At 31.8% G+C, this 14,914-nt stretch overlaps 2 protein-coding genes and 1 long non-coding RNA gene across 6 annotated transcripts in view; 2 read left to right on the top strand and 1 right to left on the bottom strand.

Moving 5' to 3' along the window:
* The first annotated feature begins 863 nt into the window (after positions 1–863).
* Positions 864–2,683, top strand: LOC124544128 (CRAL-TRIO domain-containing protein C3H8.02). The gene is made up of 4 exons (XM_047122578.1): positions 864–1,202; positions 1,453–1,662; positions 1,746–1,957; positions 2,443–2,683. The coding sequence occupies exons 1-4, from the start codon at positions 1,047–1,049 to the stop codon at positions 2,537–2,539; spliced, it is 675 nt and encodes a 224-aa protein (XP_046978534.1). The 5' UTR covers positions 864–1,046; the 3' UTR covers positions 2,540–2,683.
* Positions 2,684–3,379: 696 nt separating this feature from the next.
* Positions 3,380–13,072, top strand: LOC124544023. Its single transcript, XR_006967512.1, has 3 exons — positions 3,380–4,270; positions 9,309–9,310; positions 13,060–13,072. It is a non-coding gene; the product is annotated as an uncharacterized LOC124544023 (long non-coding RNA).
* Positions 9,958–14,914, bottom strand: part of LOC124544022 (tyrosine-protein kinase Btk29A) — a 23,992-nt gene continuing 19,035 nt past the window's right edge. For all 4 annotated transcript variants that reach the window (XM_047122394.1, XM_047122395.1, XM_047122396.1 and 1 more), the window contains 8 exons: positions 14,036–14,164; positions 13,556–13,749; positions 12,765–12,936; positions 11,885–12,050; positions 11,239–11,334; positions 11,004–11,145; positions 10,560–10,693; positions 9,958–10,109 (listed from right to left, as the gene is read on the bottom strand). In XM_047122394.1, the coding sequence (XP_046978350.1) occupies positions 10,008–10,109; positions 10,560–10,693; positions 11,004–11,145; positions 11,239–11,334; positions 11,885–12,050; positions 12,765–12,936; positions 13,556–13,749; positions 14,036–14,164 (1,135 nt within the window). In that variant the 3' untranslated portion in view covers positions 9,958–10,007. The remainder of the gene's footprint in view (positions 10,110–10,559; positions 10,694–11,003; positions 11,146–11,238; positions 11,335–11,884; positions 12,051–12,764; positions 12,937–13,555; positions 13,750–14,035; positions 14,165–14,914) is intronic.

Genomic DNA, 14,914 nt, shown 5'->3' with positions numbered 1-14,914 from the left:
TGGTGTAGACATTTTTATTATGGTCCTTAATTTCAGAATAAAATAAGATTATAGTTTATACCTGTATTTAAATAAAGATAATATTCAGAAAATTTTAAGATTCGTTGTAGGTACTAAAAATACACGTGATGTTGAGAAGAGGGAGGGGGGGTGGTCTTAAACCTCACTACGTATCACCAATGGGGGAGGGTGGTTAAAAAATGCTAAAAAAAGATCACGTGATTAATGGACAACCCCTTAAGCTGCGTACAGAGAGCACGTTCCTCTGTTACGCGTAGTTGGGAAACACTGTCCACGTTATCAACCAAAAAGGTTCTAACTAACGAAATAAATCGTACATAAATGAAGTAAATACTTACACAGTTGAGCTTACAAATCCAAATATAACACTAATAACCCTTTTAACAAATTACAAGACGCACCAATAATGATCTTGCAGTCCGCGCCCAAAAAGAAAAATTAATGGCGACTTAATTCAATTTCGCGCGGTTTTTTTTTTGTTTTTTTGTTTGTTCTCGCCTATTGTATGGATAAAGGAATCTCCTAAATACATGAAATAAAGTTATGTTTTTTTCTGGTCGATGGATTCATAGTTATCGGTTTGAGATATGATTTTCAGATATTTTATATTACATTATATTGTATTTATGTATTTTTCATAAAAGCTATTCTTTTATAATATATTTATACATAATCATATGTGTACCCAAAAATAAAACATAATAGAAATGAAAGTTTTAGAAATATTTTATTATTTATTAATTTCCTGTTTTTTTATGTTCATCGCCAACTCAAACATTCTGTAGAAGTATGTATGTGTATGTCGTCGTCTATTAGTCATTTTCAACTGTCAATTTCAAATATGTCAATGTTCTTGACGTGAATGAAGTTGTGACTTGTGAGGTGTGGGATTGTCAAATCTCATTTAATTAAATAAAGCTATTACTTATAGTGCACTTGTCTTTTAGTTTTCAGTAATTTTGTTTCCCCTTTATCATTAACATAAATTAGGAATACCACAGAGTGACCTTATAAATATTTTGACCATGACAGAAGATTTAGCACCTATCAATGAGGAGGATTTCAGGCAATTAAAGGAAAGGATGAAATTAATTGCCGATGCGGATCCAGCGCAATACCACAATGAGTATTCGCTTAAAAGATATTTAAGAGCTTTTAAAACGGTTGATAATGCTTTCCAGGTAAAGAAATATCACAATATTTTTTACACTTAATAAATACTACTTATTAAAAGTATACTATCATAGTTATACTGCTAATTTTTGCCACATTCCATTCATTCAATATAATTTGAAGAAGTTAACAAATTATCTAACTAAAACAATTGTTTTATATTTGTATAACATTAGGATAAGTGTTACGCTAAGATTACAGGGCAAATTAAAATGTTTTATTAATACAAATAATTCTAATTATGAATAATAATTCAAGGCAATATTAAAAACCAATAAATGGAGAGTTGAATATGGTGTGGCTAATCTGCATGAGAACAAAGAAATCATTGAGAAGTATTCAAATAAGGCTAGAGTGCTCCGTCATAGAGATATTATTGGCAGACCAATTGTATACATTCCGGCCAAAAATCATAGTTCGAATGATAGAAATATTGATGACCTTACAAAATTTATTGTATACTGCTTGGTAAGTAAGCTTTTATAAAAAAAAAATTGATAAAATCTATAATAAACTCTGGTATATATTATATAATTGTACATATGTAACAGGAGGATGCAAGCAAAAAATGTTTTGAAGAGGTTGTAGACAACTTATGCATAGTATTTGACTTGAGCAATTTTACATTGTCTTGTATGGATTACCAAGTCCTTAAAAATTTGATCTGGCTCCTGAGCAGACACTATCCTGAGCGACTTGGCGTTTGTCTTATAATAAATGCACCAACATTTTTCTCTGGATGCTGGGCAGTTATAAAGGGATGGTAAGTATAAATCTTGATTTACACAATTATCATTAAGAGCCAAGATGGCCCAATGGTTAGAACACATGCATCTTAACCGATTCGGGTTCAAACCCAGGCATGCACCACTATATATAATTCATCTCGTGCTCAGCGGTGAAGGAAAACATCGTGAGGAAACCTGCCTGTGTCAAATTTCATTGAAATTATTCCACATGTGCATTCCACCAACCTGCATTGGAACATATGTTCCAAACACTCTCCTTAATGGGAGAGGAGGCCATTAGCCCAGCAGAGGGAAATTTACAGGCTGTTACTTTTTACTTTACTACAATTATCATATAATTCTAATTTGATTAGATTATGGGGTTCTAACATTGGTCCCATAATACTTATTGACAATATTATCAATGATATTAATTGTAACCAATATGGAAAATCTTTTCAGTGCATTTAAAAATTCACATGTTCAAATACTCAAGATTTATATTCTCATTTATTTGTAGGCTTGATGAAAACACAGCAGGAAAAGTGACATTTGTCAATTCAGAAATGGATCTTTGTCAATATCTGATACCGGATATTCTACCCACCGATATGTAATGAAGGTTATGTAGTTAGTCATAAACATCACTAAAGTACCTTAAATGTAAGCTTAATCCCATCTAATAGTCTAATTTATAGAAAATAGCTAGGATTGCTATAGTTTTCTATTTTTAAAATTCTATTTTAATTCCGTAACAATAAGAAAATATGGAAAAATAATAAAATAACATTTGCATGATTCACAATATATACAAAAACTGGACAGTTGTTAAACACATATTTAGTGTGGTAATGAAGCCAATAATATTTTAAGGAAAAACAAAAAATATGTAACACCAAACTATTTTATGTAATAGTCATAGCATTTAAGTAGATTGCCCCATTTTAATTAATATATTGAAAAATAAAAACAATATTAATAGCCTGTCAGTCAAATTGAATCAAACATTGAGATTAGTATAAGTGAATTATAATAATTAATAATTCTAATAATATTTTATTGATTTTCATTCACAACCTTCATAGTCATCAAAAGAAAACAATAGTAATATTCAATTGTATTTTGCTTATAATTGTAGTTATTACTGAACAAAATTCTGTTTACTTTTTTTCCCCTTGGGACAATTGAATAAAATTCATTATAATAATTGAATTGAACTTAATAATAATCATGAATTTGAATATTCATGCTTTATTTCTCCAAGTTCAGGTATTTAATTAATTTAACCATATTTTTTAAGGTAAATAATTATTATGAAATTCCATGTTACAATTTAGTCATGTAGTTCTAGCCATTTTAAACTAACCTTGCCTTTATTATTTAGAAGTAATTTATTAATTAAAAATATTAGATATTATTAATAATAATTTTAAATAACATAAATATTTATCAGAATCAATCATTAACTACTTACATATAATTTATGTTTATATTTTTAAAAAGATTCATTTGTATGATGCAAAGGAAAATCATAAGTAAAATAATATAAAAAATTTAGTAAGAGTTAAGCAAAAAATGTTTCTATAACTTTACATTTATCTTGAATTTATGATACAATAACATTTATCTTTTGCAAGAGATATGTTATCAATAATGTCAGTCTCTATTGAATATAAATTCAATCATAGTTTAGACAGAAAATATTGAGAATCAGAAAATTTCCTTATTCTGTTAGTTGATAAATAGGACATGATATCATATAACATAGCAAATAATTATAATGTTTAATCAAGAAATTAATAATCGTAGATTTCGATCAAATGACACCAAAAAATACACACTAGAATTGGTGTTCAAAAAGCTTTAATAATACTTTGTTTTTAGTTATCTTACCTAATATCATAATGTATGCTAAAATACAATTAAACACTTATTATTAAAAATATGTATGATTGTACTCCTAAGAAATACAGGGTAACCCGTGTTATGTAATTGAATACTATTACTATCTAGTTTGATACATACAATAGACATAAGGACTTGTCTCTTATCATGTATGTTGATACAATTTGATACGATGGTATATTTGAGTGATGATTGTTATTACAAAAAGTGTAAAATTTACAGACCATTGGTCGTTTTTATTTTAACCAAATGTTCTTTTTCGAAATGAAACCTGATTAAGTATATAGTACGACACAACATAGATGTGGCATCGGAAAATTCAATAAAACCGATTATTGGCGATTTATACAACAAATAGAAATAGTAGCTCCCTATCGAGCCATTCGACGCTATTCGTCGCTATGGATTCTTGCGACAGTTCAACCCGAAAAACGCAAGTGCATGTAAATCGACGTGTCAAATTGACGAATATATGATATTACAAGTCATTACGTTTGTGTAAACATCATATTTACTTAAGAAATAAATATTGATAATTATTAATTTGGGATAGCGTACTTAATTCGGATGTGATCGGTTTTACGAATTTTGCCGACGCTACTATTTGTTTATGTTACTCATATTGTATTTTAGCAATAGCCTTATCTGTTTTTAACTTAATTATATAAACTATTTAGAGTTAAAAAAAAACATAATTTATTAAAGATAACGTCTTCACTAATGTAAGAAAAAAATATATATGGGTAAAAGTTTACAAGCTTGTTTGTAATGGGTAAACTAAAGATAGTTCCATAGTTTATCTATCAAATATTAAAAAAAAATACCTGTTGGAAAACTACATTATTCCTGAGTGCATAGAATATGCCCGTACCAAATAAATTGCACCTGTATGAAGCGCTAGTCTTTAATAGAATATGGTTTTTTTCTACTATTATAAATGTTTGATGTGACGTAATATCATATTGTATTGTATCTAAACATACTTCTAGCGTATAATAATATTTTTTGTGTGCTGGCATCCCCGAGTGCTCGCTCGCCGAAGGTCATTGCCGCAAGTATGCACGTTGCAGCCTGCAGGGGATATTAGTGCTGACCTTATTCTGTTTTATTTTATAATCTTATTATCAGGACCACTATAATGCTTGCATTATTGGCAATTGAAACAACTGTCGGTCCACTGTTTGTATTTCAAACAAAACACATTTATATTAATTAGTGCTTTTAATATTTGCATTTACAAACCGACATAACGCTTATCTTAGCTTGTTCATTTTGGTTCATATAAATTAGTTTAACCTTTTTCTTGTAATCGTTGAAAAATATTTAAACAGGAAGTTTTATTTTAAAACTTTTTGGGACAAAAAAATGTCTAATCTATATTTTTAAATATACCCGATTTATAAGGAACATAATGTTTTAAAAGTATATAATAAAATTATACCTTAAAAATATTTATTGTTATCGAATAAACAAAAATAGGAAAAGTGATGTAGCTTAGTTTAGTAATTATAAACGTTGCCCCTTACAGATATGCTTACTTTAACTAGTCAAAACTTATCTTTTATTCTTCAAACAGCAATAAACCCTCCGAAGTTAAAATAATGACTAACTGTTGTAAAATACGTCAAAGTAGTCTTTATCTAAAATATGAAAAGTACTTTTATAAAAAACATAATATTCAAATGACTAGCAATTTATAATATGTTTTATTAGTGTTTATGTTCATTTTCGATGTAACTTACCTTTATAACAATTATTAACTATCTGTATGTATTAAGATACACATAAATAAGAAATAAATTAATATTGCAAGTTGGTGTGACTTTCACTAATGTAAAATTCATTTACATTTTTCTAATCAGAGTTCAGTGGTAATAAAATAACGCTGTAGTATTTTCTATAATATATTTACTTACAAAACAGTTATGTATACAAATTAATTGCTGTACAATTCCAAAGCAAACATTATTTTTAAAACTAAATATTCTTGTTGCATTGCTATTTTGTATGTTTTTGTTGATAATGACTGATTAATTCGATTTCATTGCAATTTAATATGCAGCATAATAAATACATATTATAATTGCATAATTATATCTAATAATTACAAAGCATAACTAAAATCATTAAATTACGTAATATATGAGGAAATTAATCATTAACATTATTAAATAAATATATGATAATGAAGAATTATATTTTTACAACATGAGACATCGCAATATGAAAACATTTCCATCGAAAATTAAAATAACATTATTCAGTCGCAAATACTTAAAATTATATCTACATAAAGTCAATACAAAGTACCTATACAAATAATTGGCACATTTGCGTCGCTACTGTGTGATGGATCACAATTCCGACAAAGTCGGATAAGAGATATTTCATTGTGGAGTAAATCGCGTACCAACACAATAATTTACAATAATCATTCTATCACAAACATCTTTCGTCATTGCCTCATCGGGACGGTATTTACTTATCCACTTTGAATTATATATTTAGCTAGAGATTCACAAGCATCTATAAGAGATACACTACTCGTTCTACTTTTGAATCTCTATTGTGATTATAAAGCCACACAACTAAATACCGCTGTGCTATACAATGATATGCTTGATAATGACAATGTTAATTCATAATTTCTAATCTTTATGTTTTATTGAAATTTATTAGAAAGTGATGATACGTTACAGTATCGCCTCACTGACTGACGAGTATTCGCCTGTAAAGTAACAATCTAAGTTTCGGATTGAGTTTAAATTGTTACAGGTTACGCAATTAAACGCTAAGTTCTTTACAATCACTTATGAGATGCTCGAATAATAACTATTACAATACAGCCGAATGCTCCCGGTGAGGGACCGCCCTTAAACAGTTTGAATTATATTTTTAAATCACAAACAATAATGTTTCCCTAACGTGCCTAATGCAACCGACCTATGTAAAACCAAATTTGTATTTATTTTCATTTGCTAAAATATGACTAGGTTTTAATCACAAATGAATATTTTACAAAGCTACGGGAATGTCTTTTATTTTTCATTTTATATAAATTCGTCAACTGCATTTATACCAGACAACCTTAAAATAATGTCAACTAAATAATATATTTGTCAATTTGTGAAATGTTTTGAAAAAAAAAAAAATAATGTCCAGCTAAGTTTTCATTTTCTAGAGCGTACTAAACACACTTTTATTTTCTATTGAAACCTAGTCTTCATTCCCTTTACTCTAACTTAGTCACATGTTATGTTTTAATGTTACAAAACTACTGTTCGTTGTTTATAATATTTGTACATTATTATTTATGTATTTGTACAGCTTCTAACAGTTTCATTTAACCCAATAAAATAAATTTGAAGATATCTTCATTCAATTGCATACATAACTGACAAACGTTATTATTAATAGACGAGGCAGAATTGAGATACATTTCTAGTTCAAATAAAGATAAATAAAAAATAATCAAGTCTGACAATGGTGGCATTTCTAATCATAACTATGTATATACTTGAATGTCCTGACTTGTTTTGATGACGGTAGTAAGCTTGTATTAACTGTCAATTTTACGCTCAATCTAAATTTACACAAAACCTATATTGGAATAAGATAATGATATGATAAGTTACAATAATAATTGTACAAACATATACGTCATAGCTAGGGGTACATGTACTGAATGAGCGTTACATAACAAAGCGACTAGATATATTCAATATCACTTATTAAGAATACTGAACACTACGAGACCGAAACAAAAACACGGGCATATTATCAAATATTATTTTGCTGTCGTTTTTACTTATACATTGATAGTAATTTTGGCAGTGGACGGTTAAACTGGTTGCCTTGTTATTTGTTTCTGAATATTGATTTTTATTATACATATATGTAACTACATTCTGGACAGTTAACTCCACCTGTACATGTAACAAAATTAATAGCTTATTTTAGAATAGCCAATTTTCACATAATGGAGAAGTTTCACAATGTTAATAATACTACAAGCGTTTAAGTTAAGTAGAATCAATTTATAGACAAAAAAATTTAATCTGCTAAAATTTTTATTTAATTACTGACAAAAAGTTTATCCAAGTTTTAGGTGGCCTTTTAACAGGTCCATGACATCATTTGATTAAATACAAACTGAAGTAATCCTGCTTTTATATCACCATACTGGAATTAGGCCTCGTAAATTGACAAAGTCCCATAGAATGAGATTAGCTTATTAGCTTTCACATGTAACTATTTCTTATTCTTGGTTTTTTATATTTCTTTCATTATGATTCATGTTTATGACAGTTTATGACACATATGGAAACTTCTGCATTATATACATACATTTATTATGTCAATTGAAAAATTATTATTTTTCTTTAATACTTATCAAAAATAAGCCAACTAATTCAAGTTAAAACTTAGCATTCCAACACAAAAGCGACATAATTTAATATGAATAATACGAATATTGTCTGTGGAAGTTACTTTTGTTGAAGCCTTTATGAGATGACGATATTATTGATTTCAAAAGAGCGCAACATCAAAAAAATGATATGTTACAATTATGAGCTATTTAAATTATTTTACATATAGAGTAAGTATTTTATCATACAATACATAAATCAACGAGCACATTTGTAAATATCTATCAATTGAATTCTGTGGCCAGGTACTAAAAGGACCAATGTCAATAGCCCATACTTATGTCAATCATAATAGCAACAATGAAAAAATGTTAATGGTTCTAAATGCCACGAAATGCGTAAAATTATTAGTATTAGCAATAGTTTATGCAGTTTAAAAAAATGATTATTTTTTAAATGATTTGGGCAAATGTCAAAAGCTGTTTTACTGTTAGCTCGAAAATGTACTTTGGACCTTTTAGTATCAGGGCACAGAATTACATATAAGAAGCTAATACAATATTTATATTAAATTGACACATTAGTGTGCACGTAAAATATGATTCACTTGTAAATTTCGCTCTTAATTAATAAAAAATCACTACAGAAATATATATTGTGCTATTGTGACATCTTGTATTGATATTCAATATATATATGATCTAAAAACGTTATTTCTGAATACTTTTACATAAATATCCTGAAGCTGCTGTTGCCACATTTTTTTTAAGCGCCTCAAATAATTACGGAGGGTTTGTTGGAGAAACTGTGTTATTTATAATCGAGGATATAATGTATGGCATCTCTGTTGACTTTAGCTAAACTGACAAAATAAATGATACTTTTACAATGTAACAAATATATAATTATAAAAATGGAAAAATATAAACGCGATCAATTTCGAATTCTAAAAATAAGCGAGTACCCATGTAACACATTATGTAATACAATTGATAGGAAAATGAGAAGATAATTTAAGCATGATTTGTATGAAAGAGTCGGAGGTACGATGGTAGACGCGGTCGTTAACTTAAAACAAAGGATAGGACTCGATTTGCATGTACAATTGTAGACGTTTAAATTAATTCCTTAATTTTCATAGCAATCCTATGGATCCTCATCATTCTTATTTGCGATCATTACTAAAACGTCACAATAATTATCATGTAATACCACTATCGCATGTGCTTTGCGCTTTCAATTGTAAAAATAAGTAAGACTTGCACCAAATGAATTTAAGATAAATTTTCATTTTGCAAATAAATAATAAGCACGAGGGCAATACGCCTGATTAGATATTCAAAGAAGAATAATTTATGAAATCGAGTCTCAGGGGGGGGGGGGGGGACCAATACAGTACGACTCGTGCGAAAGGTAACCAAAACTAAGACAATAGCTTCCAATGAGTTGACCCATCACACGGCGGGTTACACAATGGATTTACGAGTTAGTGTTGGTTATCTGTGGCGCGGTCTCATGAGGGGGGGGGGCATACTACGACTCGTGCGAAAGGTAACCAAAACTAAGACAATAGCTTCCAATGTATTGACCCATCACACGCCGGGTTACACGATGGATTTACGAGTTAGTGTTGGTTATCTGTGGCGCGATTCGCTCACACGGGCGAGGCGGCGTGCACGCGGCGCGCGCGCGGCAGCGTGGCGGTGGCGGGCGGCGCGCAGGGCGGGCGCGGGGTGTGGGGCCCGGGGGGCGTTGGGGGCCCTGGGGCCGCGGGGGGCCCGGGGCGCAGCAGCAGCAGCAGCAGGCGCAGTCAATCGGCCAGCACGCTCTGCGCCACGCCGGCCAGCTCCTCCTTAAGCAGCCGGAACGACGGCCGCTCCTCGGGCGCGTGTCGCCAGCACGCTTTCATTACCTGTAGTTTAGATTGTCACATGTAAGTAACACGAAATTTTGCAAAACTAGATGATGAACAAGTTTGAATTGCAGTTAGGACTTGATATCAAGGAGACAAAAATGAATCTTTTTTTATATAATCTAAGTAAGCATTGAGAAGTAAAATATCAAATCGGGTAGTTAACGAATCTGGATGAGTCGGTCAGATATCTTATTCTATGGCGTTTTATAATCAATAAAAAAAATGTGACATTCATTCAGTGTAAACCTAATCACCAAATAACGAACGATAATAATGACCTCTTACATTCACAATGAACTACCGAACTATATATCAAGCTGCCTATTCCAATATTTTAAAAATTATATCCCCCGCTTATTAAATAAGTTTTCGCGTGTGTACTTGTGTACATTCATATTTAGTAAAATAATAATATTCTTCTTGTGGAAGAAACACTATTGTACTTACATTATAAATTTCATTTAAACATCCCTTCGGCTTTTCAAGCACCTGTCCTCTCTGGACCATTTCCACTACTTCCGAATTTTTCATTCGACCATAAGGTACTTTGCCACAGGTAAATACTTCCCACATTAAGACTCCTGTAATTATTACAAATACAAATTATTAAATAAAATTATAAAGTGCCATTATGACAACTTTAATGAAAGATTATGATTGCATAGATATTTAATATATACTTTTTAGAGGCTACTTAAATATAAGTTACACGTGACAAATTTGATCAATATTTGCTACAGCAATAATTATGACTTAAGATCTCAGTTTTACAATACGGGCAATTTCGATATATTTATTTCTATAAGCAATTGATGAAATATATAAAGTTTTATTCAAGCTAATTAACTAATAAATTCTCAAAGAAAAAAAATATCATATACAGATACGTACCGAACGCCCAAACGTCGGATTTAGATGAAAATCGCGTGTAATTGAGTACTTCGGGTGGAGCCCATTTTATAGGAAATTTCGTACCGCCAGAACTTGTGTACTGATCGTCTAGGACATATCGCGCTAAGCCAAAGTCTGCCACCTAGAAATAAAAAGTATCACAAGTTTAAGAACAATCCATAGATATAAAACTTTATTCTCTAAATAAAATGGTCTAAATTATTCTCATGCGTACCTTGACTACATTTTCATCTCCTACTAAGCAATTTCTTGCAGCTAAGTCTCGATGAATATAATTATGTCTTTCTAAATACGCCATGCCTTTGCAAACCTGAAATATAATGTAATTTGTTATTACAAGAATATATCGTCATCGGTCGTCTGATTATCGGTGGATATTTTAATACCGTGTACCACATGATCTAAGATATAATGCCCCTTGGTATATAAATTTTGTCCCTGTTTTTACACTAGCAGTCAGCCAAGTATTCTAAATATTTATTATTATTATTAAATTATTACACAAACCACCGATACAAACGGTAAATGTAAAATTTCATCAATAACCATAATTTAATTAATTTGTACTCTTTTAGTTGTAATTTTAAAACAATAATTTTCGTTATTACATTTGGATCAGCGTGGTTGAATATGTTCCAAAACCTCTTCTCAATGGAAGAGGTCTTATCCCAGAAGTGGGAACTTTACAGGCTGTTACTTTTTTTTAATTTTATTTAACAATAAGGTTTTTGTTATACGTTTGTCAATATTGTAAATTAGATTTTTGTCACATTCCCAAGACATTGTCAATATTTGTTTGCAAATTAATCGGCCATTATTTCCATAATTTTGTATAGTTGTTTTTAATGATATATAAATACCTGTATACACATGTCGAGTAAGACGGCCGGTCCGAGCTGGTCGGGCGCGGTTCGGCGCAGGTAGTTGAACAACGAACCGTGCCGCATGTATTCCGTCACGATGTATATAGGACGGTGTTTGGAGCACACCCCGTATAATTGGACGAGGTTCTGATGTTGGAGTTTACTGCAATGATACCATATAGAATATTAACATTAACAACAACAACAGCCTGTAAATTCCCACTTAAGGCCTCTCCCTTTGAGGAGAAGGTTTTGGAATATATTCCACCACGCTGTTCCAATGCGGGAATACACATGTGGCAGAATTTCTATGAAATTTGTCACATGCAGGTTTCCTCACGATGTTTTCCTTCACCGCTGAGCACGAGATGAATTATAAAGACAAATTAAGCACATGAATCAGCGGTGCTTGCCTGGGTTTGAACCATCTCGACTCATTGTGTATAGTTTAATTAACATTAAACTATACACAATATTATACACATAAATCTGACATTGTACGGCACTCGTGTCTACTATAAATAATAATACTAAGATACATTTAACCTTATAATTAATGTATAGTCAAATTACGTGAATATCCTTATCTATTATTATATAAAACAGCAATTTGTACCCCGAAAAATAATCGCATCACTACACTTATATTAAAACCACAGTCTACTGCGTTCAGTACGATGTAAGTACAGGCATTGTAAAAACCAAAGGTTTTAATATGAGACGTTCGGCTCCTTAGCCGTCGTTATACCGTATTAGGTACAAATTATTATTATAACCAATTTTAAGATTAAAGTTTTGCATTGAAGAAAACATAACACTAAAGAGCAATGGAATTCGCAGTCGTGAGAGTGAGTATATAAGGGCATGGGACACTCACGTCATGACCTTGGCCTCGTCGATGAAGTCGTCCTCGGACATGGTGCCCTCCTTCATCATCTTGACAGCGGTGTCGGTGCGGCCGCGCCAGCGCCCGCGCCGCACCACGCCGAACTGCCCCGCGCCCAGCTCTTCCAGCAGCACCAGCTCGCCCGGGTCGATCTCCCACTTGTCTGAGGACACGCAGCCATTCCACGTTACCACAACCCATATACGTCTATTTTCAAAAGGTCTAAACCTTCCAGGATCGGCTCATACGAACCATTCGATCCAATCATCGCGTCAGAGAAAGCAAGTGCATGTAAATCGACGCGTCAAATTGACGAATATATTAGGTCATGTTATATTACAAGTTATAACGTTTGTGCAAAGATCATATTCGCATGAGAAATAAATATTAATATTTGGGATAGCGTACTCAATTCTGATGTGATCGGTTTTACGAATTTTGCCGATGCGACATCTAAGTTGTGTCGTACTATACACACGTATTGAAGATGTTTATATGTATAAAAACTACAGGGACATAGCAATTGAGAACGGTAAGCCAAATCCGAAACGTTAGGAAAAAGCGAAGAGAAGTTTCAAAGCCGATATGGCAAAAGCCAACATCATGTCTGTAACATTTTACGAAACAATATTTTTCATAGCAAATATCATCAGTATCGTAAGATGGCTTTCTAAATTATGTTACTTTGAAATCTTTAACCTCCATCGAGATATTGTAGACAATATTGTCTTAAACATAGTCCAAAACTTTGGAATTTTGTTACGAGATAACATTATTCGTACCGTGGGAGAGTCCGGCCGTAGGTGGCGCGGGCCTATCGCAAGGAGTCGCCTTCAGCCTGCAGCAAAGTCCTCCACTGTTGTGCTTGTGGTAGTTTATGAGTTCGGGAATACTTGAACAGCAATGTTTATCCGACAAATAGAACTCGCCACGAATATTTTGTTTTATGTGATAGTGTTTAGTCTGTGGATGATTTCTGAAAAAAAAAAATAGGATATTAAACATTACTCGATATACATGTTGAATTTTATCATTACATTATTCCACAAGAAGGCATCGTTTAAATTTCAACGTATCAACAAAGTTATTTTGACAACAAAATTATAAAAAAAAAATAAAATGTCGATTAAAAACATCTGGCTGAATACACGAAAAATAATAGGAGCGACGACAGCAAACTTTTCCATATTTATCTGCGGCGACCCAAAAAAAGCCGTTAATTTAAAATTCAAATCGAAGTCGTTCCAAAGAGTCGTACTCACACTTTGGTATATAACGAGAGCGTGTACATTCCCTTTGTCGAGGAGTTGCGTACGACGAAGCAGCCCTCTTTGTCCTCTTGTTTGAGTAATGATTCAGCCCGCTGTCGAGACATCTCACCCACGTACCATCTGCAAAACAAGTAAGTCAGTCGGTCACTCAGGCAAACTTACAAACTGTAAAGGTCGCTACAGGTTTTGAGGAGTTACGGTTAAATTTTTTTGTGCATTGCTTTCTCGTTAATTTGATTATTCATAAAGCATTTCAAAATTATTGCGACATCACAAGTCATCAACTTTAATACTGTATACTTCACTATTATTTCATTATTTGGGTAACAATGCATCAAATTCGATTGTTTTATTTGACAAAGAGCAAACAATATTATTCCCAGTACAACATAGTGTTGATCGCCTTGTCTGTTCATTTGGCGTGTTGATTTCAATGTCAAATCTGATTATATTACTAAATATTACCGTACATAAAAACAGACTTAAATTAATCTTATATTAAAATTATACTTTAATTCTGTCTTAAAATATACCGGTATAATATAACAGATCAAGGTCCCTTAATTTAACCGAACTGCGGCCTTCTAAATCCACAATAACATTATTTACATTAGCATACATTGTATGTATCTTTATGAAATCCGATAATTCGTAAGTATTACGTTTGCTTATTGCACAAATCATAATTCTCCTCAGAATACAATCGTCCCACAATATAAACTCGACAATTCACGAGTTACTTCATTGTAACAACGACCCGATTTGATAGAGAAACGATGTCCAATATTCTTAGAATTTCTACATATGTACATGGTGGTAGAGATTTGTGCAAGCCCGTCTGGGTACCACCCATATATTCTACCTACAAGC

The sequence above is a fragment of the Vanessa cardui genome, chromosome 4 (genome assembly GCF_905220365.1).
Source record: "Vanessa cardui chromosome 4, ilVanCard2.1, whole genome shotgun sequence".
NCBI lineage: Eukaryota > Metazoa > Arthropoda > Insecta > Lepidoptera > Nymphalidae > Vanessa > Vanessa cardui.
The sequence above is the reverse complement of the archived record's forward strand: the minus strand, read 5'-3'. Positions and strand labels throughout refer to the sequence as shown.

What these genes read in the sequence shown, in the direction of transcription:
- LOC124544128 (XM_047122578.1), top strand. Translation starts at nt 1,047, where the DNA reads ATGACAGAAGATTTAGCACCTATCAATGAGGAGGATTTCAGGCAATTA. An exon ending in CGGTTGATAATGCTTTCCAG is followed by an intron (nt 1,203 to 1,452) that starts GTAAAGAAATAT and finishes TAATAATTCAAG; the next exon opens with GCAATATTAAAAACCAATAA. An exon ending in TGGGCAGTTATAAAGGGATG is followed by an intron (nt 1,958 to 2,442) that starts GTAAGTATAAAT and finishes ATTTATTTGTAG; the next exon opens with GCTTGATGAAAACACAGCAG.